Here is a 27,782-nt window from a genome sequence, read left to right as displayed (position 1 = left end):
TCGCTCAGGCCTCTACCCCTCCCTCTGCCCTTCCATGTAGAGACAACAGCTACTACCTGGCGGTCAGTGACCTCACACTGCTGATGCAGCAGCGCATCGACTCCTTCCAGTACCATAATGACTTCATTTACTGGCTCACTCCACATGGCCGCCGCTTCCTGCGGGCCTGCAAGATAGCCCATGACCATACAGGTGGGCCTTTCCCTCAAGCCTTCCCTCACCCCTCCACACCAACTAGGAAGCCGTGGTTCTTCCTCTGGGATCCTCTGTACCCTTCTTGATGCAGGGCCAGAATAGTCAATGACACTTATGCTCTTGGTCCAGATGAGGTCATCAGGCAGCGGAAGGCAGCACTGCAGGATGAGAAAGAGCGGAAAAAGATTCAGCAGCGGAGGCACCTGGACTTCCTGGACATTCTCCTGGGTGTCCGGGTGAGTGCACATAGCCCACCCTGTCTGACAGCTGGTCCCAGGGAGGTCTTTAGGCTCTCTTCCTGAAGCAGGCTCCTTGCCCAGCAAGTATAATGTATTGCTTACCCATGGCGCAAATCAACAAAGGTAAAATGTGCAGCATGTGTGTGACTGGGCTGTGACATTAGGGAACTGGCAGCCTGGGCCGCATGGTAGCAGCTTGAAGACATTTCTAGACTTCCAAGATCCCTAAAAATCATGGCGTTGCAAAACCTGGGAGTTTAGATTTTATTCTCTTCCCTCCTTTCCTCCCTCTCTCCCCTTTCCTTCCTTCCTTTCCTCCTTCCTCCCTCCTTCCCTTCCTCCCTTCCTTCCCTCCTCCCTTTCTCCCTCCCTCTTTCCCTTCCACCTCTGTCTCCCTCCTCCTATCTTTTCCTTTCTCCCCATTTCATCCCTCACTTCCTTCTTTGATTCCGTAACACTTAGTGTCTCCCTGAGTCAATTCCTGTGCTAGGTTGCTGAGATAAGAAAGAGCTGGTATTGTCATCCATTTGTACACAGCATGCCTTTGGGAAGGCAGTAGGTAAATGTTGACAATGATGTTTTCCCCTGCCAGTTGGAAGCAATGTCCCTAATGAACTTACCAAGATTGAATAAAGTCGCCAGTTATGTGTCCAGAGGGTTTAGGAGGGTTTCATGAACTAGAAGCATCGAGGCTGGGTTTGGAAGAAACAGAAGAATCTGGACACTCCTCGTCTACCAAGAATCTGACAGCTACTGCTGGGCATTCTTCTCATCCCTAACTCAGAGGCCACCATCTGTTTCATTGTGCCTTCTCTCAGGATGAAAGTGGGATCAAGCTGTCAGATGCAGAGCTCCGGGCTGAAGTGGACACATTCATGTTTGAAGGCCATGACACCACCACTAGTGGTATCTCTTGGTTTCTCTACTGCATGGCCCTTTACCCTGAGCACCAGCAGCTATGTAGGGAGGAGGTCCGTGGGATCCTAGGAGACCAAGACTCCTTCCAATGGTGAGTGATCTGAGTGCGAGCTTGGCCCATCTTGCTCAGCCCAGGCACGGGTTGCACTCACCTTGCCAATGCCTGCCAAGGACAATCACAGCTGTTCCAGAGGTGAGGTGAGGTTGCTTCCTTGTTGTATAGTTTTCTTGGGAGGATTCATTCTTCACAAATGGAGGCTTTTCAGTGTCACATAAAATTGTCAATGGAGTCTGGATTTCATAATGGCAGAATATGAACCCCCGCTGGGTTTCTGGATAGAGTAGAGAAGGTTGAGAAAGAGGAAGCAGGAGATGAAGGTGAGAGGACAGCTGGGAATGGCAGTCCCTTGCCACCTGCCATCTGCCACCTGCTACCTTCCACCTGTTACCTGCTACCTTCCACCTGCTACCTTCTACCTGCCTCCTGCCTCCTGCCCCCTGCCACCTGCTACCTTCCACCTGCTACCTTCTACCTGCCTCCTGCCTCCTGCCTTTCGATGCCAGCACATAGCTCCCAGACTCCTCATTTATCTTCATAATGAAGGAGACTAATTTCTAAATGCCAAAATTTAAAAACTTCTATGTTGTCCCCTCTCCTTGTTCCTCAGCTCGAGCCTAAAGTCCTGAATGTGATACCAGCAGAGACAACTTTCTTTCAGAGTGTCTGGGAGTCCTACCAGACTCTCTTGCTGTTTCCTCTTTGTAGGCCTTTGTAGCCCGACAATAATCTCCTCCCACTGAGTTCCTGATGTGCCTCTAGCACTGGACAGGACACATAGTAAGGATACAGAAATTGGCCTATTAACATCAGGAATTTCTGTTCTCCTAAGGAGGACTGATCTGTAATTCCAGTGTCAGAGATGTGAAGGATGGAGTCTTTATAACTAAGGCTTATTTACTGGATGTAGGAAACTCTCCAAGGGGTCCAGCCATGAGCAAAGTGCTATCTGGAACACATTGCAAGTGTGAAGAGGAGAGGAGGAGCCAGTTTGTTACTCTTGGGGAGTTTTCAGAAGCCAGACTCACATGTTCGAAATCCAGAGAAGGACAGAATAACTTCAAGTGGCCTGGAACGGGGGTGTGTGTGAAGGGGAGGGGCTTGAATTGACTTTAAGGAAGATTAAACTTCAGGTGAAGAGAGCTGTGCATTCTATGCTAGAAAATCATGTAGGTGGTCTGAGGCAAAGGATTAAATGTGTATTTTATTTTTACTTAGTTTTATCCAGAATCCAAAGCAACTTCAAGGATGCTTATTTAATAAAATAGTACAAGAAATGAAAGGTCATGATTGTGGGGAGAGTGACTGGGAGTTTGAGGCTCTCTAAGATGGTATTATAGACTTCTGATGGTTGGATCTCACATTTGGGTCTGAGACTCCAGGTAGTTAAAGGGGTATTTGTATGAGTTTATCTTTATTCACCCATGGACATTGGTTGGTTCATTCAACTAAAAATTATCAGGCTACCTTTTTCCTTTCCAAGCCCACAGGGAAGCCAAGCAGAAAGTGCAGAAATGACTGTTCCACTTCCCATACGTCCCCCGTCTCCATCTCCAGGAGGATGTCCTCACAACTCCACCCCCAACCCACCAGACTCCCCCACTCCCTGGGGCCTCAAATCTCTTGAGGGTTAGGTGCATCTTCTCGGACCAAGTCCAGGCCCAGCAGTTATCTGCTGTATATGTGTTGGGGGCCTCATATCATCTGGTGTATGCTGCCTGGTTGGTGGCTCAGTGTCAGAGATCTCGGGGACACAGGGTGGTTGACTCTGCTGGTCAACCTTCCTACAGAGTCACCTTCCAGCTTTTTCCTAATTCAACCACAGGGGTCACCAGCTTCTGTCCATTGGTTGGGTGTAAATATCTGCATCTGACACTTTTAGCTGCTTGTTGGGCCTCTCTTATAGGGCTGTCTATAAGCACACCATAGCATCAGTAATAGTGTCAGGCCTTGGGACCTCCCCTGGAGCTGGATCCTGATTTAGGCCTGTCACTGGACCTCCTTTTCCTCAGGCTCTTCTCCCTTTATGTCCCTGCAGTTCTTTCAGACAGGAGCAATTCTGGGTCAGAATTTTTGACTGTGGGATGGTAACCCTATCCCTCTACTTGGTGACTTGTCTTTCTACTAGAGGTAGACTCTACAAGTTCCCTCTTCCCACTGTAGGTTATAAAAAAGAAAGTACAGAAATATCCCTTGTGCTACTTTAGCATGGCTCTATATGACACAAAAGTGGCCTTGCCTTTGAGGGTTGGGTGCACAAATGTCTCTAGGATCCTGTGCCTTCTCCTTCTAGCTTGCTAGGTCTACACGGTATCAGTGTTACATTATGCTTAGGCACTTGGAGCCCTTGTGACTCCTTGTCGGAAGTATGATGGGGACAGGAAGTGAAAACAATATTGTGCTGAGGTTGGTGATGGGGCCTACACTCTCCTGGGACCCCACTGTTCCCAGTTCTCAAGTGTCTTGTGTTGCTGGCAGGGATGATCTGGCCAAGATGACCTACCTGACCATGTGCATGAAGGAGTGCTTCCGCCTCTACCCACCTGTACCCCAAGTATACCGCCAGCTCAACAAGCCAGTCACCTTCGTGGATGGCCGCTCTCTACCTGCAGGTAGGTGGTGGAAACAGTGAGGCTGGAGTGGAAGTCCTCTGGATGCTCTTCGGTCTTGCCTGGACCACTGGACTATCTTTATACCATGCGGAGAGAGCTCAGGCTTTCTGTGCAGAGACCTGGGCCTAAGCACCAGGCTCACAAAGAATGAGTAAAATTGCCTCTGCCCCCAAGCCCCAACTCCTTCTTCTGTACAGAGAATATAAAGTTCTTTTTTCTTCTAGGTTTCAGGGTGGTTATATGGATTCATTTTCCTGTGGATTGAAATAACAAGGAACACACACACACACACACACACACACACACACACACACACACACACACTCACTGTTCCTTTGAGGAATTGTGAGAGTTGGGTTTGCTTTTGGGTTTCATTGACCATTAGTGTGATAGGACCAGGCATGGCTAATCACTGGGCACACTTGCTGCACTGTTCTCTGGGGAGGAGTTCTTATAGCTTGAAAATTTTCTCTTTCTCTCTTTTTTTTCTTATGCTTAAAACTATATCAAGTCGTTCTACTATGGTACTACTGTTCAACAACCAAATTGTGATGATATGCATAACATAAAAAAGCAAATGAGCATAGAGGGGGAGGAAGAAGGTATTGTCCATAACTGTTAGAATTTAAGAAGACAATGATTTTTAGGGTCTTCATGCACACTCTGCCTATTGTGCTTGGAGCCTGGACACTCCAGGGAGGTGATTCACATAGACTATGAAAAAATGCACTCACATGTTCAATTCTGTGTTGTGGCTTCATAAAGGTGTTCAGCCCCGAGCCTGACATATAGCAAGCATTGAATGAATGGTATCTCTTGTTATTACATCAACTTCCTGAGAGCTAGTGAATTGAAACCCAACAGGCTCTAAGAAGCAGCTTCTGCTTGTTCTCCATTGTGGTAGGGTAGGTTCACAGTTCTTTGTTTTAATCCCACAGACATCTGGGTTAGACACTCTGCTCAGTTCTGCGATATTGGAGCTGCAACTGCTGCTGATTATTAAAGTACTATGACTGTGATCAAGAGCTCAGTGTCGCCGGCAGTGAACCAGCAGAGGCTGGTGTCTCAGACGGGGGACATTAGGGGATTCAGGCTTAATGTGGAGGTGGCCCCGCTGCCTCATGATCCCTTGCTCTCAGGCCTCTTTTCTGCTTACAGGCAGCCTGATCTCTCTGCACATCTACGCCCTCCACAGGAACAGTACTGTGTGGCCTGATCCAGAGGTACTGCATCTTGGAGGTCAGACAGTGAGTAGGCTGTGGGGTTACCCTCTGCCAGGATTTGCTGAGTACTTAAGAAAGCCCTATCTGTCTCCTCAGGTCTTTGACCCACTGCGCTTTTCTCCTGAGAATGCTGCAGGACGGCATCCCTTTGCCTTCATGCCTTTTTCTGCAGGGCCCAGGTAGGGAGAGAGACAACCTTCCCAGGCCCTCACAGCTGGGGAGGAAAAGTGAATGCCATCTGCAGTGGGGGGCATCATTTTAGAGTGCTCTGTGACATAGGAGCCTTTTGCCACTTTTCCTGGGGAATGGGCAGGACAGATATTTTCATTCTGTGAGAGACTACCAGCCAGAACTCCCAATGTGAAGCTATCCAAAGGGGCCTTTACCATGCCCCTAAGATTTATGTTTTTTTTTAAGTCCAAGTTAATAGATCAACCATCCATTATGTGTCCAAAACTAGTGATTGGTTTTTGTGGGCCCCTAAAGAATACCAGACTCCATCAGTCTGGTTAGCCAACAGCTTGATGCTTCTTTGTGCTGTTTGCTGCAGGAATTGCATCGGGCAGCAGTTTGCCATGAACGAGATGAAGGTGGTCACAGCCCTTTGTTTACTGCGCTTTGAGTTCTCCCTGGATCCCTCAAAGATGCCCATTAAGGTCCCCCAGCTGATCTTGCGCTCCAAAAATGGTATCCACCTCTACCTGAAGCCGCTGGCTTCTAGGTCTGGAAAGTAGGTCTTCAGAGAACTAGGCCTGGGCAGCACAAGCCGTGACTCTTCCTGGGATGTTGCCCTCCTAGATAGAATGTGGAGTCATCATGGATCCCTGCCTGTGGGAGGCTTTGGAGGCAAAAGCATGGACACTGACAGTCTCCTGGAAGACATTCTCTTGTAAACATGTGTGTGGAATGATTCAACGCCCAGGCTCCAGAACTTATTTCTTCACTCCACAACATTTGCTGAACGTTTTGCTGCCTTGAGAAACTCCATTGATTTCACATAGCTACATTTATTTAACCATCTTGGTGTGTATTTGGAATACGATGGACATGAGGAAAATTGCTCAAACTAAAACTGTACAAAATAAATAATACTTTAAAAAGCAAACTCCCACCACCAAAGTTAAGGAATAGGAAAGATGTTTTTACTGGCGATTTCTTCCTGGGAATGTGTCTCTGTGGTACTTTTAGGTGTTGGTGTTTCACAGTCATGTAGTGCTCCAGACAGTCACAGTATCTCAGGGAAGGTGGTACAGTAACATTAAAGAGGGACTTCCCAGGAAAAAGGATTCTCTTTCCTATAAGGCGAGGCATGAAGATGCAAAGGGCTTTTGGGGTGAAGTTTAGGGAGGGGCCTCCATGTGATTTAGGGATCCTGTCCATCCTGGCACTCCTTGCAGCAGCTTCTTGATGGCTATGGGTACCCATATTTCTAGGAGTCAAGGTCTACGTTCACAACACCAGGAGGACCAAATCTTGGAATTAGCCCCGCATGGAAGGAAGGACATCAGACGCTAAGATCAGAGATAGGAGCCAGGAATTCTAGCCCTGGGACTAGGGCAGTGGCTTTACCTGTGGCTCATGACCCCTTTGGTAGTTGAATGACTCTTTCACAGGAGCCACCAACAATAACCAGAAAGCACAGATTTTATATTATGTTCTTTGCGAAGTTACACTTATAAAGTAGTAATGAGTTAATTTTATGGTTGGGGGTGGGGGTGGGGGAGTCACCCCAACATGAGGAACTGTATTAAAAGGTCAAAGCGTTGGGAAGGTTCAGAACCACCACTCTAGGGCATCTTGGGAAATGTGCCATATACCTTTCCTACTACCAATTCTTTTCTGCTTGGAAGAAGTCCACAGCTTGGAAGCTCTGCCCTAAGATACTTGCTAACTCCTGTAAAGCCCTCCCTGTACACTCGAAGCTGGGATGTTAAGGTCCCATTATAGTGTGCCTGTTAGCTAGAAGCCTTAATGCAACTAACTTGCCCTTTTGCCCTAGCACACAGATAAACTGTTCTCTGAACAGATGTAGCAAGATTTCAACAGTTATGACGTGGGCGCTGATTCTCCAGTCATAACCATCATGCGTCACTGGGTGGTGCCTGAGTCTAAACTGTAACATTTGTTTCTTCAGCACCTTGGCACTCGGGTAGTGTAGACTGGGTGGAGGTACCCCCTCTCTGATAGGAGGAGGCTGTGACTGAATTTAAATATTAAAGGAAGGAACCGGCGGAACACTAATCTAGAAGGAACTTGAGCTGAAGCTTCCTGACTCTGGTGTCTTCTAATCAAGACACCATTATTAATACCAGTTCTTCATGAGTATTTGAATAAATCCAAGAACTCTGATGTGTGCATGTGTGTGTGTGTGTGTGTGTGTATGTGTTGTGTGTGTATGTGTTGTGTGTGTACGTGTGAGTGTGTGTGAGTGTGTGTGTGTATGTGTGTGTGTGAGTGTGTGTGTATGTGTTGTGTGTGTACGTGTGAGTGTGTGTGAGTGTGTGTGTATGTGTGTGTGTGAGTGTGTGTGTATGTGTTGTGTGTGTATGTGTGAGTGTATGTGTGTGTGTGAGAAAGCAGAGCATGGCATCTCAGGGAAGGCAGAGAACTCATCATGGATCCTGATCCAGGAGCAGTTTCAAACAGAATGGGAACCTGTGTTCAGAGCCAGCATGAGAAGACAGATGCTGTGCAGGACACTGGACACTTTATTGGAGAAAGGAGGGAAGGTAAAGAAACTTGTGTGAGGAATAGTCAGGTAGAGAGACTATGCAGGGGAGATTTAGATGAACGTACCAGGTAACAGTCTTGTGAAGATGATATTAGGCTGAATAAAGGTTTCACAATAATGCTCAGGCCTTGAGTTTTGGAGCCCATGGAACAAATTGAATTATTCCTCATAATTCAAAAGGGACTTAGTAGGTTAGATGGAGTAAGGAATATTGAGATGGGAAATTATCTTGGAGTTTTTCAGTGGTCTTGATGATGTCATAAGAACATTTGTAAAAGGGAAGGCTTTTAGAAGAGGGGGTATGGGAAGGGTGCTGGCTTTAAAGCAGAGGAATATTCCAGTGCTGAGAAGGGTGATCTGTACTGAAGAGAGGAGGAGAGGACTCTCTGAAGCACTCTTCTGAAGAAGGCTAGTCACACCACCAACTCAGCTTTCTGCCAGTGAAACTCATTTCAGATTTCGGAGCTCCACAACTGTAAGATAATAACGTCCTGTTATTCCCGACCATCAAGGTTGTGACCGTTGATTATTGGTATAATGAAGAAGTCCTGTAGGGGAAAAAGATGGTAAGAAGTGAAGAGGCAAGGAGAGAAGGATGGAGGATGAAGGATGTTCAGGATCAGGTGCACAGTCAGATGTGGGTAGCAGGAGACCAAAAAACAAATGGGGAATCTAGAGGAGAGAGAGAGAGAGAGAGAGAGAGAGAGAGAGAGAGAGAGAGAGAGAGAGAGAGAGAGGAGGAGACCAAGAGGCCAGGGAGCAAATAGGTGTGAGGATGAACAGACAGAAAGCAAGATGGTGACAGGAAGGGATGACAGGGGACAAGGTGCCAGGCCACATGTTCATAGAGTCTGTCCTTGTCCTTACCGGAATTAGTGGAGCTTCTTGAGATACAGGTAGATCCCATTTTTGGACTTCAGCACAAGTCGTGGTAAGGGGATGGGGACCTTGGTGGGATCTGGCAGTAGCTCAAAGCGGAGCAGGGTCAGGGCCACAATCACCTTCATCTCACTCATAGCAAATTGTTTCCCAATGCAGTTCCTGGGTCAGAAAGGGAAAATAAAACTCATTAGCTTCTTACCTGTTTTAAGGGCTGACCCGTGAAGGATCCCAGAACAACACTCAGGGCCTACTGTCACAGGTTCAGTTTAATGGCTGAGATGACGGGTCATGCCTACTTGGCTCTCCTGACTTTTTGACATAGCCTCAACATTTTTCAATGCCACCTTGATCCTAGTTTTTCTTGTTTTAGACGTATGAAATCTGTTAGGACAGTATTTTAAGGACTAGAAGTCAAACTTGTGAATCATTTAATAAGTTAATCGTTTACTTCATTCAGGAAGATCTAGCATATAGCTTTCACAGAGTGGAATTGGGTATCAGTAGAAGAGGACCTACAGGAAGACTGTGTTGAGGATCTTCAAGTGTCTGCCCCATCTGCCTCCTACTTAGGGTACCCCACATCCTTAATCCATCGGCCTCTATAGCTTTCCAACTCTACTTCAGAAATGTACACTATTCCTTCTTCAGTTTCCTTTCCTGGGCTTCTTTGGTCTCCCTGGCCCTCCCTCCACACTGATCCTCTATACCTCCACCAGGTAGGGCTGTGTTCAATGCCTAGTTGCCTCTTCAGGTTCCATATCTCCAGTGTAGTGAGTCACAGCTAAGGTCACCCCCATTGATTTTTGGGCTCCTCCCTTATCCCAGGTCTCTGTCTCCTCCTGGAGATGCTTCCCCCACCCCCATCAGTTGCAGATTTCCATTAATTTTCATGGCCATCCGGCCATCTCTCCTGTCCTTCCCCATACCTGATCCTAAACCCCCACCCCCTCCTCTCCTTCTCTTCCTCCCAGTTCTCTCCCTCCATCTGCCTCTTATGACTTTTATTTCCTCTTCTAAGTGAGATTTGAGCTTCCTTACTTAGGCTTTTCTTCTTGTTTAGCTTTTCTGTTGTCTGTATGTGAGATGTGTTCTTCTAACTGGGCTGCCTTGTCTGGCCTCAGTGGGAGAGGAAGTGCCGAGTCTCATAGAGACTTGAAGTACACAGGGTGGGGGGGTTGGGGGGGTGGGGGGTGGCGGCACTCTGGAGGCCTCCATCTGCTCAGAGGAGGGGAAGAGGGGAGGGGAAAGGGGGGAGAATTGTGGGAGGGGTGACTGGAAGGAAGGCAGTAGAATGTAAAGTGAATAAATAAAAATATAAAATTAAACAAAACAAAACAACAAAGGTCTAGCTGCAGTTATACCCTCTACTGGCTGCTGCCCTCACCTCTTTCCTGCCCATCCCACTTCCTACTTAAGATCAAGCTGTTGAGGTATTTGAGGACCACCCCTTCCTTCATATCCCCTAAGCTCAGGTCAATGAGTGATTGGCTCTTATTTCTTCGATGACTGACCCTGCTCCTTCTAGGCCTCAAGGCACCATCTATACCATATTCAAGGCCATGCCACCCTCAGGGCGTGGGATGATGCCAGGAACATGGAACATTCTGCAAACTGCTGAGTGGATGAGTGAAAGAATGGGGGAAGAATATATTTTAATCACAGATATATTTGTCTTTGTGGGCCACAGTTTTGAACTCTTAGAGGCAGGAATGGGATAGTATCATTATTTCTATATTTTTATAGCATAGCACCGGACACACAGGAGTTGTTTAAAATTTATTTTGCAGTTAAAATAGTTACCTTTCCTTGGTTCTTAAAATGTAATTCATGTGGATTTAAGGGATGAAAAAAAATAGAACGAAATATAATAAAGATGAAAAAGCTTCTGACCAAAGCAAGCCATGGGGGACTGTGTCTGAATCCCAACACTTGGGAGGCAGAGGTAGAGGGACCATGAGCTCCAGACAAGCCTGAGACTCTGTCTTAGCAAACACCACCAGCAGCATGGCTCGGTGAGTTAAGCTGAGTTACTACTGAGTTAAGACAATACTCTCCTGTCTTCTAGTGGCAGTGGCATGATTTGCGGTGAGTGCATTCAATCCTGAAGTTTGCCAAGTGTGTGGACATAGCCTGTGTCTGGAAGAACAACTTACTTCTAGCCTGTTCTGTGAAAACTGATTTGCCACTTCATGAATTCATGAAAAATAGGCTCAGAAAATCCTTCTTCTGCACCACCTTTTAAAGTTTGCAGTGAGTTAGGTCCCGTGGAAGGATTTCCCTAGAAGCCATGGGAAAGTCTTTGTCCAGTTCAGTAGCTATTTCAAGAGTGTCTTCTATTTCACTCCCAGAAACCTTAAAAATGCTGTTATATGTAAAATAGAGGTTTACTTCAGAGCAGATTACTCTCCTTCTTTTTAATGCCTTTTGTCTGAAGTTAGACTACATAGCCTCACTTGAGGAATATACATTATCTGTCAAGCTTTGGCCATTGGGCAATTGCAAGAGAGATGTGAGCATCAACACGGATTGAAAATTGTGTTGGGAGAGAGAGAGCAAAGGTGGAATTAGCATACCCTGGTGTGAACCTTGCCTCAAATGATGTAATACTTCACTGGACAGTTGAATGTGGCAGACATGCAAGCAAATTAATTCCTTGCACAGTGATTCTAGAATAGAGAACTACGCAGGAATAGTGATGGGTCAGATAGAGGTGTGGAAAAGACATGCCCTTTAAGAGCCCCCAAATTGGACAAGCTGGACACCTGAAGTTAAAGTCATGTGAAAAAAATCAATGTAAAGTCCTGCCCTTAAAGTGAGGGAAACATCAGAACACAAGCAAGTGCATGCACTGCATAGAAATTTGTTTGGCCAATGGGTTAATGTCTTCACAGTGTGTCATGAAATGCCACCCTCCTTTGGTGCACAGACACATCCTCAAGAAGCTTCTCCCCCCCACCCCCAATCAGGATATACCCGAAGATGCCATATATGCATGAGATAAAAACCAAGGAATGCTGCAAAGATTCTTTACAGTATATTCAATCATCATACACAGGCTATCTCACCTCGCTCCTCCTGAGAAGGGCAGGAATGAGTGGCTGTGTCGGGGAGAGTCTGGTGCAAACCTGGAAGGGTCAAACACCTGCAGGGAGACAGCACTTCAGTCAGGATAGATAGAGGTCAAACCCTTGCTTGCAACTCACAATGGACAATGTGCCTAGAGGTGGGGACAATAGGTGGTATTGATCTTGAGACCAACTCCTCTGCCCTCCTTGGGGGAACCTCCTACCTCTGGGTTTGGCCACACCTTCGGGTTGTGGTGGAGACCATAAATGGAGAGTGTGACTTGGATACCTGTGGGGCAGATAGAAATGTGAGAGAAGATGGGTTACACCCAGGGGTGACTCCTTGGTTCCTGAGACAGCAGGGAATGATACGTTTGCACAAGAGGTTAGGGTGCTATAGACCATCACTTTCAGCACATGTGCATGAGTTGGAAACAAACCTGAGGCACAAGTGAGAAGTATAAAAAAATGGAATTAGAGAGAGAGAAGCAAAAAAGATGAACCGGTTTTGGGAATAAATAAAGTTAGAACTTAAATTTGATGAAGGATTTCCACTAAAGATGTTAAGATATTAAGATATTAAGTCCCCAGAGTGAGTTGATTTATTCTGTTTTTTTTTTCAGGTGAGTTACTAAAATTTCAGAGAGGGGTTACATATCACCAAAGCAGGATGTGGCAATACTAGAGTTTTGCCATAATGAGCTGTGAGACAAAGGGTGCTTTCCTGACATTGCAGGGGTCTTGTATTTGGTGATCAGTTCATCTCTGTCACTAACCCAAGTGCTTCTCAGAGACTGGACCACATATGACTCACGGCATGGAATTCATTGCTCTTTTTTACTTGCTTTGTCTCATAAAAGAAACACATTCCTCTAGCCCCTGTCTGATTCTCTATCTACCCTGTACATCCCAGTGTATGTATGTATGTATGTATGTATGTATGTATGTATGTATGTCTGTATATATGTATGTATGTATATATATGTATATATGAAGCTTATTTAGCTCAGATTTGGAGCTGAAAGTTCAAACAGCTCTCTCCCTTGGTTGCATCCTATCATGGTGAGGACAGGTGTATATCTTAGCAGTCTCCCTCCTTCTCTTTCTAAAGCCACTATATAGAATAATGTGAGACCAACCCTAATGTAATCTATCCACTCCCAGGTGCTCTAAAGCACGTAGTCAAGCCAAGTTTATCCATCTCATCTTGGGGATGGTAAGTGGCTCAGTCCTAGAGCACATGCTTAGCAAACAGGAGGCCTTCAGTACAATTTAGAGCACCACCATGATTAACATAAATTCACAAAAGCTTTCACCCTCCCAACCCCATTAACGTGTGACTCTGGGTATTACATAGCTGTATGAGTTTGGCAGGAAACAAATACCAAGCCACAGCAAAAGGTCAGCAGAAAAGAACTGTGGGGCTCCACTTCCAATGTACGCTAGAGACAAGATGTCAATCATCAGGGCGTGAGGAAACTCTGTTCCTTATTTCCTTCACAGACATCTAGATAGACACATCGAAGATTCCAAGGAGCTCTGCAAGAAAAAACTCTTCCTCTTCTGTTTAAATTTGCCTGATTTGCTCTTTTTATTTTTGAAAACTCTGTCTCTCTCTCTCTGTCTTTGTCACTGTCTCTCTGTCTCTGCCTCTGTCTCTGTCTCTCTCTCTCTCCCCACCCTTGTGTGTGTGTTCTGTGCCTGTATAATATAAATATATGTATAAATGTATAATGTAAAACTATTAGTGAAATAAGCTTGAAAAAGAGACCCTATTCACTATTTGGGTTAATAATTAGGTCTAAATCTAGTTGGGCACCAGATCATTTTCTCTGTGTTTGATGACATAAGTTGTGTCTTCAGCAATAGGGTCTGACTATCAGGTTATGGAGAGTAACCGGTTACTTGCCTTGGCAAGAATCTGAGGTCACATTTTATTTACTGATCTATATATAAATAGTAGTTTTTTATAAAAATGTCTACACATTATATCAAATGTAGAACATGATAAAAGATTGGGGATTGAGAGAAAGACCTCAATCCATATAAAAAAGACTGTGTGTGGTGGCACATGCTTGTTATCCCACTGCTGGTGAGGTGGGGACAGGCAGGTTCCTAGCTCAGTGGCCAGCCTAGCCTAAGAGATGAGCTACAGTCCAGTACAAGACCTCCTGAACTGAAAAATCATGGTGGACAGTGCCTGTGGAATGACAACTAATGCTGACCTCTGCCTCCCACTTCTATGTACAAACATATGCCTGTGTTTCCAGCCCCAACATGAAAACATATGTGACAGTGAGGACATCTGAAGAATAAGTGTGGCTATGAGTTATATGGTGCTGGCATCTGGAATTGAGTCTGGAAAACATCATTGTTCCCAAATTAGAATGGATGCTTCATGATGAGATCATAGATTCAAAAGAAGAAGGAATGTTAGCTGATGAAGAATGCTTTCAATGTCATTCATGCAAAGTAGCATTTAACTTTATAGGAGGTCATTTAAGCTTATTACTGTACTTTATGAGTAAGAAGCATTTATTTACTGAAAAGGAAACGGCACTCAGAGGGATTCAGAACTGTTGAAGGACACAGACTACTGAGCATCCATTCTCTCTAGGATGAAAGGCCTGGGAAATTCATACCCTTGGGTAAAGAGCGCCCATCAGGGAAGGTGACAGATGTGCTGAGTTCTCTGACAATGCCTGGAACAGGTGGGTAAAGCCTCAGGGCCTCCTTGATACACATGGTGGTGTAGGGAATCTGGTCCAGGTGATCCCTGAAATAAAGTCCAATGTGGAGGTCAGGTAGACTGGAGACCCAAAGAATAAGGGCACTTCTACTTGAACTCTTACCAGGTAATGGAGGACCCATCCCCCAGGACACTCTGAACTTCCTCTCTGCATCTTTGTTGGTGCTCAGGGTGTGTGGCCAGAGCATAGAAGATCCAGGAGACTCCACTGGCTGTGGTGTCATGACCCTCGAACATAAATGTGTCCACCTCAGCACGTAGGTCCTTGTCAGACAAGCTGTCCCCATTCTCCATCTGAGGGAAACAACAGGCATCATCAGAACTATACTTGTTCCTTGTGTGTTCCCAGGCAGACTCTCAGGCCTCTGCTGCACATACTCACTCTGGCAAGTAAGAGGATGTCCAGAAAATCCAAACGTCTTTTCTTCTTGACCTTTTCCAGCTCTCCCGCATTCTGCAGCTGATCCTTCCTTAGCTTGATCACACCATCTATTCCAGAACATCAATTATTCCAAAGACCTGAGAGCTACAGTAACCCCATGTAGCTCCATGTGTCTCCTTGCCTGAAGCTATGTGCGGGTGCGCTATATAGGATTGGGTAGGGTTAGAGGACCAGTGTGATCTGACACAGGTCAGAACTCTCTTAGCACCATGGGCAATAGAAGCTCTGCTTGAGTTGCTGGGTCAGGTCTCACTACACATTACCAATATGATGACATACATTCAACACCTGGCATTCTGACATTCCAACTGCTAACATTGTCAGTGTAAAAGTAACTAGCATGGATGTGACCCAGGTCCTATAGGGGGATGCACTGAAGGGTCTGGATCTGCCTCAGAAGTCATCAATAGCCCCCTTGAGCTGATCTTAGGAAATGAGGGAGACAGAAGGCACAAACAGAACCTGTGTGATCATGGGCAAGTTGACAAGCACGGTTGAACAAGTGGCCATTGGAAGAAAAATTATAGATGGTATCATTCTGATGAAAGATGTTCCTCACACGGGAGTGAAAGAGGTCATTCAAGTTCCCAATGGCCTGGATATAGCTCTTGTAATTTCTGAAGAAGAAGAAGAAGAAGAAGAAGAAGAAGAAGAAGAAGAAGAAGAAGAAGAAGAAGAAGAAGAAGAAGAAGAAGAAGAGATAGAACAGATTAGACTGTAGAGCTCTCCAACCCACAGATAGTACGGACTCTGGGGAGATTTCTATATGATAAGAAGAGACAACACTGAGGCACATAACTCTGTCTCATAACCCTTGTAATTTTCAAGGTAGAAGGTGGTAGAAGGTGGCATGAGTGTCTAGGATTCCACCTCAGCTAGGGATCAGTGGTCTGTGGTTGGGATAGGATTCAATTGGGTCAGGGATTGACTTGGGGCTGGGATAAGACTCTTTATTGAGTATCCAAAATGTCCCACATGCATCACAGATAAATCCATATTAGTTGGTAAGATCAAAGGCCCTGAAGATCAAGGGTTGTCACTCACCCATCCACCTGAACACTGCCATTGTGGCTGAAGGCACACTTCATGACAGTGTCTAGGGTCATTAAGGAGATATGTTGAAAGATTTCTATAGAGGAGTCTTGACCTGCCAGCTGTTCCCATTTGTCCTGTAGTGGGAGGGGAACATTGACTTAATTTCCCTAGAAAATATGTGCTCAATAGACTGAATTGTTTCCCTATATTGTAAGATACTATGTTCTAAGTTACTCAATTTTGATAACAGATGTTTTACAGACTGCAAAACAAATCTTTGTGAAAGGACACCTATATTCTTGTAAATTACTTCAAAATTAAATATAGAAACTCATAAGAAAGGAAACAAGTTTCACATGTTTGCAGTTAGTTAACATGTTTTACCTGATAAGCAATTCTGTTTTTAGGAGATTAAAAAGATGATACATCAGTGATTGGAGAGCTCAGCTCAACCTGAGATAATGGTAGGACTTCTACATATAGAGTATAAAAACACCCAAGTAGCCACGAAGGCATTTCTAATGGGGGTCCCCAGTGTATTCATCAAAAGCTTGCTGAGAACAATTGACTCATTATTGTGGATGAATGAAAATAGCCCCTATAGGCCTCTAGGAAGCAGCACTATTAGGAGGTGTGGACTTGTTGGATTAGGTGTGACCTTGTTGGAGAAAGTCGTTACTGCGGGGCAGGCTTTGAGGTCTCAGATGCTCAAGCTTGACCCAGTGTTTCACTCTCTTCCTGCTGCCTTTGGATATGACGTAGAACTCGCAGCTACCTCTCTAGCATCATGTATGCCTTTGTGCTACCATGCTTCCCATCATGATAATGGACTAAACCTTTAAACTGTAAGCTGGCTTCCATGAAATGTTGTCCTTTATAATTGGTTGTGTGGTTATAGTGTCTCTTCACAGCAATGAGACCCTAATTAAGACAGAAGTTGGTACCAGCAATGGGGTATTGCTGCGATAGACCTAGCCATGCTTTGTTTGGAGTAATGTGGACTTTGGAACTTTGGATTATAAAAGCATTTGAATGATTTAAGTGGGGCTTAATGGGCTGTAGTAGTTGAAGGACGGTGGGGCTGAGGGTAATTTGAATTGTGGGGTCCTGGCTCAAGAGGTTACAGAGGAGAAAAATTTTAGTATGTGGCGTAGATATCTTATGATATTTTGGCAAAGAATGTGGCTGCTTTTGCCCTTGTTCAAAAGGTTTGCCTAAGGCTAAGGTGAAGAGTTGGATTAGCTGCATTGGCAGAGGATATCTTACAATTGCCTAGTATGGATTTTGTTGTATGGTTATTAGTATTCGCTCATGCAAATCTACAGTGAAAAGGAGCAAACTGAGAAAGAGAAAAAATACAAAAATGCATACTTTGAGGAGAAAGGAGGCACCAGGAAGTAGACTGTAGCTAAGGCCTGTGTTGAAGGAGATAAACAGATTAGAGAAAAGCTTGATGCTAAGTGGAATAAAGGGAGCGGTGACCTCAGACCAAGATCCCACCCAGATAAACTTCCAATTTTGGAAAAGAAATTAAAGAAAAGTGAAAAGGAATTAAAGAAAAGCCCAGGGCCAGGCCTGGTGGTGCACACCTTTGATCCAAGTGCTCAGGAGGCAGAGGTTTGTGGATCTTAAAGTTTAAGGCTGGCCTGTTACACAGATTGAGTTTTAGGACAGCCAAGCTTAGGCAGTAAAGGAAACCATCAAAACCAGCTGGTGAAGATGTAATTGAATGAGTATGAGAACTTGGCAGCTTTGGCCACATGGTTCTGGTTTAGAGTCAAGGAAAGAAGGAATGGATTATGGGATTGCCCTCCTTGTCTAAGGAAAACTGCTGAAGCCAGGCACGTGTGATGGGTGTTCTTGCATAGAGGCTTAAAGAGGTTACTGTGTGAAGCTTGAAGATGAAGCCACAATTGCCTTGGAAGCCTACAGTGTTGGAGATGCCGTGGGTTGTTTGCTGAGCAAAGCTGCTAACAGGGAGTGGAACCAGCCAACAAAGCTGAAAGGAGTTGGAAATCAGAAGAGCACTTTGACATAAGACATTGAGATGCAGAGTTTGGAGTTTGCCAACGTTTTTCCAGTCTTGCTTTGGTTCAGTATTTCTTCACCATGCTGCCTTTTCTCCATTTTGGGATTGTAAGGTATATCCCGTACATGTCAGGAGTATGTAATCTGTTTTTTTTATTTTGATTTTATAGAGGATTAAAGTTAAGAGATTGCATGAGTCTCTTAGACTTTGAACTTTGAACTTTTGAACAGTGCTGTGGTAGACTATGAGGACTTTTGAAGTTGAACTGATTGTATTTCTGCATTAAGATATGGCTACAAGCTTATGGGGGTCAGGGAGAGGAATGTGGTTGGTGGTTTGAATGAAAACGGCCCTCATAGGTCCATTAGGAGGTGTGGCCTTGTTAGAGTAGGGGTAGTCTTGTTGGAGGAAGTGGTCATTGGGGTAGGGCTTTGAGAACTCAGATGCTCAAGGCACACTAGTGTCTCACTCTCTTCCTGCTGCCTTTGCATCAGGATATAGAATTCTTAGCTACCTCCCTAGCACACCATATATGTCTGTGTTCTACCATAATTTCCACTATGATGGCAATGGACCAACCTCTGAACTATAAGCTAGCTCCAATGAACTAAAACAGTCATAACCCAGAGGCCTGTTGAAAGGTGGTGGTATGGAAGGTTTGGCTCTGACAATGTGGATCTGGAGTCCATCTCTCTGACTCAAGTCCATGCAGAAGCACTAAGACCCAAGGGAAACCCCAACTAAGTGTCATCCTGGGAAGTCTCTCTAAAGTTGAAGATTTGAAGAAGGAGAAGATGCTCTGATGCTCTTTGCCTTGGGTAATAAGCAAGTATGGCCATATCCTAGTACCTGGAATATTTCTATTTTAACTATATGTGAAGAACCTGTATTCAAAGTAGAATACATATGTAAAGCTTGTTGATGCATACACTGAGTAGGTGAAGAGAGAGATTGAGGAGAGAGGAGACTATAAGCAGAGAAGGAAGAAGAAAAAAGGAGATGAAGACGATGAAGAAGAAGAAGAAGAAGAAGAAGAAGAAGAAGAAGAAGAAGAAGAAGAAGAAGAAGAAGAAGAAGAAGAAGAAGCAGCCGCAGCCACAGCAGCTATGGTATCTGTGGCAGTAGTAGTAGCCAAAGCTGCAGCTGATGTAGAAAGAACAGCACAGCTGAGGGGAATAGAGGAGAATAAAGTTAAATGAACTCACTAGCATCAGTCGAATGGAGTCAGCCATGTTTTTTACATAGGGTTTCAGAATGTCATAGTGGAAGGCTGGGGTTAGCATTCGCCGGTGCTGGAACCACGGTTGTCCATTCAGCAAGAGCAAACCATATCCTGGGCAGGAGAGAGGTGTGTGTATATGTGTGATCAAATCAGAGAGACCACTAAATAAATTGGGGACAGGGAACTATGAAGTGTTAGAGATAATTCTGAAGAATGCTACAGTCCAGAACGTGAATTTCCCAGCTAGCGGCACTGGCATACATGCTGTGATTATGAGAGCTGTGAGATAAAACTCGGAAAGAGTTAGAAGGAGGCAGATCACACTGATGTTCAGATAGGACTGTTTGGAGAAGTGAAGGGTCAGAAGTAGAGATTTGGGGGTAGACCATGATAGTGGCAGTCTGTCACATTTATTCTCTGTGAACCAGAGGCACAGCACTCGGAAAATCCAATTAGAAGTAGACCACATTCCCAACTTAGACATACATACCGATCCAAGGAGCTAGCAATCTGTAGACGCCATTGGCCTTTGGATCTGAAAGGGAAACAATGACTTAACAAGAAAAGGGATTAAAAGGCAGCCCCAAGGCAACTGTGGTTAAAGGCACGAGTTTCTATGATGTTTTAAGTGCTGTCTGTTGGCAAACTGTCTGAACTCACTGCCCAATTTCTCATATTCCCTTCAAACTCTGTCCTAACATTCAGGCTTAGGAAGGTTAGGATTCGTGTTCTAGTAGCTGGACTCCTCCATGGCTGAGATGCTGAGCTGGTGAGAAACAGTCCATGAGATCAAAGTCAAAGAATGGAACAAGTGGTGTGTGTGTGTGTGTGTGTGTGTGTGTGTGTGTGTGTGTGTTGGTGTGTTTGTGGTGGCTTCGTTATTCTATGAGTCAGGCAGGTAACAATTAGAGATTTCAAACCTGAAACAATTAACTAGACTTACCATCTTAATTTGAATAAATAATAAAGAAAGACAAAGACATTAGGCTAAGAGATTTGACTTTTCAGTTCTGAGTATTGTTGGCCCTGTGCTGGGTTGTAGTCTGGAAGAATGGTAGAGTGTGGAGGGTCACGCTCTTCTGGAATTTGACAGCCTAGGGCAAGTACCAAGGAGGAATGTGCTTATGTCTTCACAACAGCGTGTCACGCTCACCTGATCGCCCGAGAATCACCTTCATGTAGTCAGGGTCATAGACAATTAAGTAGGCTTTGCTTCCCCAGAACCATCGAGGAAAGGCACTTGGGAAATTCTCCACACATGTCATAATTTGCTGTAGTTCTTTGTCACCTTGAAACTGCTGTTGAGGGAAAAAGAAGGTAGTGGGACTCTTGATTATTTTTTGGACTGGAGACAAGAGGAGACCAAACACAGGAACATAGTTTTGGATTTTTCCGAAGCTGTCAGGAGGGTGAGGCAGTTCGATGAATTATCTGTGCTATTACTCATAGCTTTGCTGTACGAGGGCTGATCCTGAGGGAGATTCGAGAGTCCTGGTGGTTGGAGCTGTGTTCCTCAGAGGAGCCACAGGGTCAGATTCTCAGATCTGCACACAAAACACTGCATACCCAGGTCTTTCTAAGAGCATCTATTGCACAATCCTTTGTTGAACGCCTTTCTATGTAGCCTCATTGGCTCTGTACATTATTCCCTGGGGTGACAGTGCAATGGGTCAGTGGCCTACAGCCTTCCTAGCCTACAGGCTGCTATCCCTTTCTAGGGAATTTTATAATCTGTTCCTGGCTCTTGAGCTGAACTCTGTGGTACAAGGAAATAAATTCAATCTAAGTAGCTTACAGTGCAGGGTGTGTGGGAAGGAGAAGGGAGAGCTAAATGACCCTGTGGGAATTCTAACATTAGTGCTGTCATCTGAGGACCCTCCCCAGCCTTTTCCTTTAATGTGCCATGACTTTGGGATTTCAATTTGGACTTCACCAATCCTGAAAATACTCCTAGTCTGGGGCAGCCACCCACTGATCCCAGCAATGTGAACCCTTCCTGTGCCTGGTATCTTCTAAGATGTGCACTACTGCTCTACCAAGAACCCACAGGGGCAAGATTTTCAACTCACTGATTCATTCCCTGGCAAGCCCTGAGCTTGGGAGAGAATAGCGGTAGGTAACTCACTAGGTAAGGAACTACTTAAAAGTTGTTTGAGAACAGCAGAGATATTAAAGGTACTCAGCCAGAAGAGGAGGAGACTAGGTAAGACCAACTAAAGCTTTCAAAGTGTGGGGCTATCAGTACAGAGTTGAGCAACAGCCAGACAGGTTGAATAACCCTATCGTTAGGATGGTGTGCCTCAGCCTGAGCTGGGTATCTCATGAGGTACTTGGAATTTTTATACATCAGGCTTTGTCCTGTGATTTCGATGACCAGTCTCTGAGACACCCATCTTCCCTGCTTTCCCACCCATCCTTCCCTTTCCTTCATACCTTGTGCCCAAAGAACCAGTGGAAGGGAGGTGATGGGAACTGCTGGAAAGCCTTGAGTAGCCATTGCCTTTGCAGGTAGAACTGGACTGCTTTGACCAGCAGCAGAAGCAGACCAAGCACGGAGGCCACTTGGAGGAAGCCAGAGATGCTGCCCGTGAAGCGGGTGGAGCTCAGTGCAGAGACGCTCATGGTGCAGCCACTCCTCAGTAGCTGCCCTCACTCTCACAGATCCTTTCTGCCTCTTGCCTAAATCCTGTAAGGATTGCCCGCCTACCTGTGGGAGGGAGAAAGGTGAGGCAGACCAATCTTGATCTCAAAGTTCAGTTGGCAGGAATGATTTACCTTGGGAATCAGAGACATGATTTTTTTTTTTCCAGCCGACAGTGGCTAATAGCCAGACCTGCACCCATTTTCCTCTCTTTGTGCTAGTCAAGAACATTGACTTGTTTGGCTTTTATTTCCCTTTTTCATTGTATTTGGCGTATACACTTATAGGATACAGTGTGATATTTCAACACCTGGGTACTGCACATATAAGTTAAGCAGAATAATCATAATTTCCTTAAATATTCATCCATTAATCTTTTTATCTTTTCTTGAAACATTTAATTATTAAAAATCAAACAAGGTTGTCATATAAAAATAAATATCTCTTGTTAAAGTCTTGTGTGATATGGGGGTCCTCACACACTGGCTCTTTCCCAAGCTGCATAGCTTATGTCTGTGGCTTTATTTGTTGCTCTTGTGAGGTCCTTGAGTTTCCACAGCAGACCCAGCACCTACATAGTTTCTTCTGAATTGTCCATGCCAAATGGATGGTGGCTGGTTGCTAATTCAGACTAGAAAGCATCTAGGCACTGCTGCTCTTCTCCTTCTAGGTAGGCCAGTCTCACGGGCAGTCCATGCCTTGGGATGCCAAGGGCTCTCTCTGGTGCTTGTTTTGCTTTCCTGGAATCAGTGGGTTTCTTTCCATCCCTTAGCACCTTCTTGTGAGATTTTTTTTGTAGATAGCATACAGTTGAATTTCATTAAAAAAATCCATTCAGTCAACCTAACGCTTGGAAAGTTTAGTCCATTTATGAAAAGTTTCTGCTGTAGACTCTAATAATATTCTACCAAGCCCATGCTTATATGAGACTTGGCATATTTCTTTTGGTTTGAGACTTTATTGTCTTGGACTTTTGAGAGGTTGAATAAAGTGTGTCTTCAACGGGACTATATCAATTGAATCTAAATGGGATCCTTTGAATTTACTGTACTTGGATGCCTATGTATTTCCCAATAAATACTGGAAAACTCTCAGCTATTACTTAACTAAATAGCTTTTCTTAGGGTTTTACTGCTGTGAACAGACACCCTGACCAAGGCAACTCTTATAAGGACAATGTTTAATTGGGATTGGTACAGGTTTAGAGATTCAGTCCATTATCATCAAGGCAGGAGCATGGCAGCATCCAGGCAGGCATGATGCAGGAGGAACTAAGAGTTCAACATCTTGCTCCGAAGGCAAACAGGAGAAGACTGCTTCCAGGTAGCTAGGATGAGGGTCATAAAGACCATGCCCACAGTGCCACATTTCTTCCAACAAGGTCACACCTCCAAACAGTGCCACACCCTGGGCCAAGCATACTCAAACTACTGCAGCTCTATTTGTTTATGGGTTTACTTCTGTTTTACTTGTATGCATGTGCCACATGAATGCTATATGTGTGGAGGTCAGGGGACAACTTACAGGACTCGGTTTTCTCCTATCATGTAGGTTCCAGAGATGGAACTCAGGTCTTGGTCCAGATGAAACTTGGTAACAAGTGCCTCTGACCAGCAGCCTTCACGAGACAGGCTCCTTTTCTTTCGGTAACTCCTGTAATGTGATCATTTCTCACTTACTAGTATCTTGTTGGTCTTATATACTTTATTTTTCTGTTTTTTTCCTATTTCTTTCTTCCTTTTTTTGATCTGGCTGGGTTATCTCAAAAGCCGGTCTTCAAGCTCAGAATTCTTCCGTCTGCATGATGTAATTGGCTACTGAGACTCAACTGTATCTTTAGTTTATTTAGTAAGTCCTCTGTGGCTTCTTTTTTCTTTTTAATGATCTGTAATTTTTTTCCTGAGTTTCTCATTCAAGTGATGCTTTTCATTTGTTTGTTTGTTTGTTTGTTTTTTTTTTTTGGTTCTTTTTTTCGGAGCTGGGGACCGAACCCAGGGCCTTGCGATTCCTAGGTAAGCGCTCTACTACTGAGCTAAATCCCCAGCCCGTTTGTTTGTTTTTTTTAATAAAGTGTGCATTCTTCTACATCTTGTCAAGTTTCCTTAAAACCATCATGTTGAGGTTTGCTTTTTTTTTTTAATGGCAATCCACTGATTTTTTTCTTCTGTGGCATTTACTAGAAAGGTATTTTTATTATGTTAGTTGTGTCTTTATTTGGATACATGTGTGGTTAATCACTCACCTTTGCTGTTTTTATAGGATAGCATTTTTTTTTCCTCAGCAGGGTACTTGGTCTTGGGGATATGCCAGGGAGTCAGTAGTGTGGTTATACTGATCTTAGGTCCAACTCTGTGGTTTCCACAAAGTGTGTGTGTGTGTGTGTGTGTGTGTGTGTGTGTGTGTGTGTGCGTGCGCGTGCGTGCGCGTGCGTGCACATGTTCCAGTGGCCTAGCCCTCAGGTATTTATGGACTTTTGCTGACACTCTCCTTAGGAAGTTAATATGCATGCTACTGTGTATGAGGATGAGGAGGTCAAATTTTAGTCTCTGTTGTTTATCCTAGGTTGGGCTGATCTGATGGACCCAGGAAAGCAATGCGTGACTGGTACAGCGCTGGAAGGGAACGTGCTAGTCAGTTTCTGCAGGCCTCCAGGGAGGAGACTGCAGAGGAAGCCTCTCTTTCTCCTCTTCCTCTTCCTCCTCCTCATCTTCCCTCTCATCTCCTCCTACCTGAAACAGGGTTTTTCTGTGTAATTCTAGATGTTCTGGAACTCTCTCGTATAGTAGGCTTTCCTTGAACTCATAGAGATCCACCTGCCTCTGTTTTCCAAAAGCCAGGACTAAACGCATGTGCCACCACTGCAGGGCCTCTAGAAGTTCTGATCAGCCTGGTTCCAGGAATTTGGTACTCTTTAGTTTCTACTTAGTCCTTGTACAGGGTAGACCTGACTGGAGTGGCAAGGGAATGAAGAAAAGACAAACACATACACAGAAACAGATACACAGAAGGAGCTGGGATTGAGTGGGCAGGGGTCTCTGACAGAGATGCGGAAGCTTTTGTCCCCAAGCGCACTGTATTTATACAGAGAGGCAGGGTTTTTGCACACGTAAGAACCAAGGGGGCAGAGTTAGTTAATCACAGTAGTTGCAGTTTCTGTAGGGTAGAATCCTTCAGGCACTGCAAGGGGAGAAGACTATGGTGGACATTTTCTGCACACACTATCAATACCTGCACACAGCTTTGCTAACCCCATAGGCTTCATATCAGCGAAGTAAAGCTGCACCGTTTTCCCACGGGTTTGAGGTCCTTGATACAGTCACACTCGTGTCAACAGCACACATCCACTCAAGAGTTCATTTACTCAGGGTATTTCCACTCCTCATGGTAGTCTCAGGACCCTGCCAGGGCTGAGGTATAAATAGCAGTTCTTGGTTAGGAGACCAGAGACTGTTCATTGGCTTCACACTTTATCTTCAGGGGAACTTTACTGCAGGGATCGATCAGGGTAGGCTGCAGTTACCCCTAGGGCTTCTGGTAGGAGGGAAGGGTCTCTCAGTTGTTTCCTATGGCGTTGGTAGGCTGAGATGCTCAGAGCAGGCTGTATGGCTTCTTTGTGGAAATTTAGGGACTTGTCGGGTGCTGGCTGGATATATCATGGGTTGCCCGGGTAAGGGTGGAGCTCAAGAGAGTGTTGTTCGGGAGAAGCTTGAGTGGTGGCCCGAGTTAATGCTGCAAGTCTAAGATGGCCTGACTGTGCTGCAAACTGAGCTTGGGGTTCTCCAAGGGCAAATACTTTAGGTGCCTGTGGTTCAAACAGGAATTGCTGGACACCGAGGCGTATGCATCCCCAATGGTTTGATCTCATCTGGGGAACTAGAACAGTAGATATTGTGTGCTCTGTTTCCCTCTGTACAAAGACATTTCCGGGTCCCTGCGCTCTCTCCGTGTATTATTTATTCAAATGCTATTCCAGCGGAATAATAGTGCTTTTTCTTGGTTTTGAACCTTGTTATGGATGGAAACAGGGCAGAAAGCTCTAGTAATATTTTGCTGGTGACATTCCACTGACCACCTGCCCTGTGCCAGGCATAGGGGCGTGTGGTAAGGGGCGTGCACGGCAGCAAGAAAAACAAGCACGAACCCTGACTTAAAAGAGCTCAGTCTAATTTACCAAAATAAATGTGATTGGTCGCAACCTTGCCCTTATTTCAGAGATAAGAAACTGGATATTGTTAAAAGGAAAAAAAATCATTGAGAGTCCATGGTGGTACTGGTAACCTTCCCTATTGGACTACAAAGCTGCCACCCCCAGAATCTCCTGACATGCTCTCAACGGCTTCTCTTCTGCCTTTTCTAATAACAAGGGGTTTATTTCTCAACGCCTATGGCCAAAGGTCTTTTCTTTTTCTCCTAAATCCTATGCTCTGTCAAAAACTAGAGCAAAGGGGAATGGAACAATTTACACTCCATCTCACTGAACTTTACCCTAGTTTCATGCCTGCCTTTTCTATCTACATTGTACTCTTCCCCTCTGACCTAGGACTCAGACTGTGGATTTTCCCTCTTTACCCAAAACCCCATTTTTCACCCCTAAAATGACGGAACACATTGTAAAGAGTTTTGGAATTTACATCTGCTTGTCAGTTACTGTTCTTTGGAGTTTTTTGAGAATTTTATACAACATGTTTTGATTATATCCATCTGCTCCCAGTTCCTCCTAGATCTCCACCTCACTTCCCTGTAGACTAAATTCTGTGTCTTCTTCCTGTGACCTAAAACCCATCATGTCCAGTTTGTGCTGCCCACTTACTCCTGGATGTGTGGCCACTCACTGGAACATGGTCAAACCTACCAGGGTCTGACCCCTTTCCTTAAATCTTTGCTAGAATTTGTTGAGAGTTTTTTTTTTTTTTTTGATCTTAGCTGCTGAGGACTGCATACCATGACAGTGACTGCCAGCAGCAGGCCAGCATGGAAACATCTTAGTAACCCAAGGAAGCTCTTTGTGAAAAAACAACTGTTCCTGTTTCCCCTAACCTTAGCCCTGGACAATGGCTATGTAGATTTCATTTGTGTGTGACTGCTTTTCAGTTGGCCTTGGTGTGCATACTTATTCTATTATATCTGAATTTCCTACTTCTTTCTCCTGCTCTAGTGAATTCTGTGAAATTAAATACAGGGAGGGCTGGGAGGGGTGATCCAAGCATAAAAATATTACCATCAAATGGAAAATGCATAAACACAGTTAGACGATGAATGGAGTATTAAAATCATACTTTTATAAAAGCAACAGTGTTTTTTCCAAGATTTCCCAGACCATGTCTCAGGAGATAGCTAATGCTTTAGTTGGAGTTTGTTTCTCAAGCGCTGTGAGAGTTCAGTAAACAACCATGTAGGGTCCCGGAAGCAGCTGCAGTTTGAAGAGTTTGGGTGGAATGTAGATGTCCACTGGGTCCATTTGATTTATGAGGTCATATAACTTCAGGGCTTCTCTGTCTGCCTGTCTGTCTGTCTGCCGCCTGCCTGCCTGTCCGTCTGGTTCTTTTTTGTGTGTTGGGAATGCTCTGTATACTGGTGAGAGTAGGGTATTGGAAATACCCACTGTTACTGTATTGGAGCCAGTCTTTGGTTTTGAATCTAATAATGGTACTTTTGTGCATCAGTGTTTGGTGCAATTTATCTTCATTTGCTTTTGTCTTTCTGTTTTTTTTTAAATTAGAACGAAGAAGTGAAGCACCTCT

General features: G+C 44.8%; 2 protein-coding genes across 6 annotated transcripts in view; one reads left to right on the top strand and one right to left on the bottom strand.

Moving 5' to 3' along the window:
- Positions 1 to 6,361, top strand: part of Cyp4b1 (cytochrome P450, family 4, subfamily b, polypeptide 1) — a 37,829-nt gene extending 31,468 nt beyond the window's left edge. Inside the window, exons 6-12 of one of the 3 annotated variants that reach the window (XR_001837834.3) lie at positions 41 to 192; positions 325 to 431; positions 1,253 to 1,443; positions 3,889 to 4,022; positions 5,181 to 5,261; positions 5,342 to 5,424; positions 5,796 to 5,862. Coding sequence is in view for 2 of the 3 variants with exons in the window: in NM_016999.2 (NP_058695.2) it covers positions 41 to 192; positions 325 to 431; positions 1,253 to 1,443; positions 3,889 to 4,022; positions 5,181 to 5,245; positions 5,342 to 5,424; positions 5,796 to 5,979 (916 nt within the window). In the remaining variant the exon portion in view is untranslated. Of the gene's footprint in view, positions 1 to 40; positions 193 to 324; positions 432 to 1,252; positions 1,444 to 3,888; positions 4,023 to 5,180; positions 5,262 to 5,341; positions 5,425 to 5,795 lie in introns of all 3 variants that reach the window. The other 2 variants (NM_016999.2, XM_039109255.2) reach the window with 2 other exon arrangements.
- Positions 6,362 to 7,934: 1,573 nt separating this feature from the next.
- Positions 7,935 to 22,072, bottom strand: Cyp4a1 (cytochrome P450, family 4, subfamily a, polypeptide 1). Of its 3 annotated transcripts, none has more exons than NM_175837.1 (13): positions 21,834 to 22,061; positions 20,554 to 20,698; positions 19,891 to 19,935; positions 19,384 to 19,511; positions 16,159 to 16,283; positions 15,577 to 15,731; positions 15,055 to 15,161; positions 14,776 to 14,966; positions 14,566 to 14,699; positions 12,148 to 12,212; positions 11,924 to 12,000; positions 8,844 to 9,017; positions 7,935 to 8,449 (listed from the first exon to the last, which is right to left on the bottom strand). In NM_175837.1, exons 1-12 carry the CDS (start codon positions 22,020 to 22,022, stop codon positions 8,849 to 8,851), a joined length of 1,530 nt encoding a protein of 509 aa, NP_787031.1. In that variant the 5' UTR covers positions 22,023 to 22,061; the 3' UTR covers positions 7,935 to 8,449; positions 8,844 to 8,848. The 3 variants fall into 3 exon arrangements, with proteins under 3 accessions (NP_787031.1, XP_006238774.1, XP_063144390.1); XM_006238712.5 differs by having other exon boundaries at positions 8,206 to 8,524; positions 21,834 to 22,072; XM_063288320.1 differs by lacking the exons at positions 7,935 to 8,449; positions 8,844 to 9,017; positions 14,776 to 14,966; positions 15,577 to 15,731 and having other exon boundaries at positions 11,920 to 12,000; positions 14,566 to 14,759; positions 15,051 to 15,161; positions 21,834 to 22,072.
- Positions 22,073 to 27,782: the final 5,710 nt, after the last annotated feature.

Source organism: Rattus norvegicus, chromosome 5, assembly GCF_036323735.1.
Source record: "Rattus norvegicus strain BN/NHsdMcwi chromosome 5, GRCr8, whole genome shotgun sequence".
Classification (NCBI taxonomy): Eukaryota; Metazoa; Chordata; class Mammalia; order Rodentia; family Muridae; genus Rattus; species Rattus norvegicus.
Note: the sequence above shows the minus strand (reverse complement) of the source record. Positions and strands in the feature narration are given on the sequence as shown.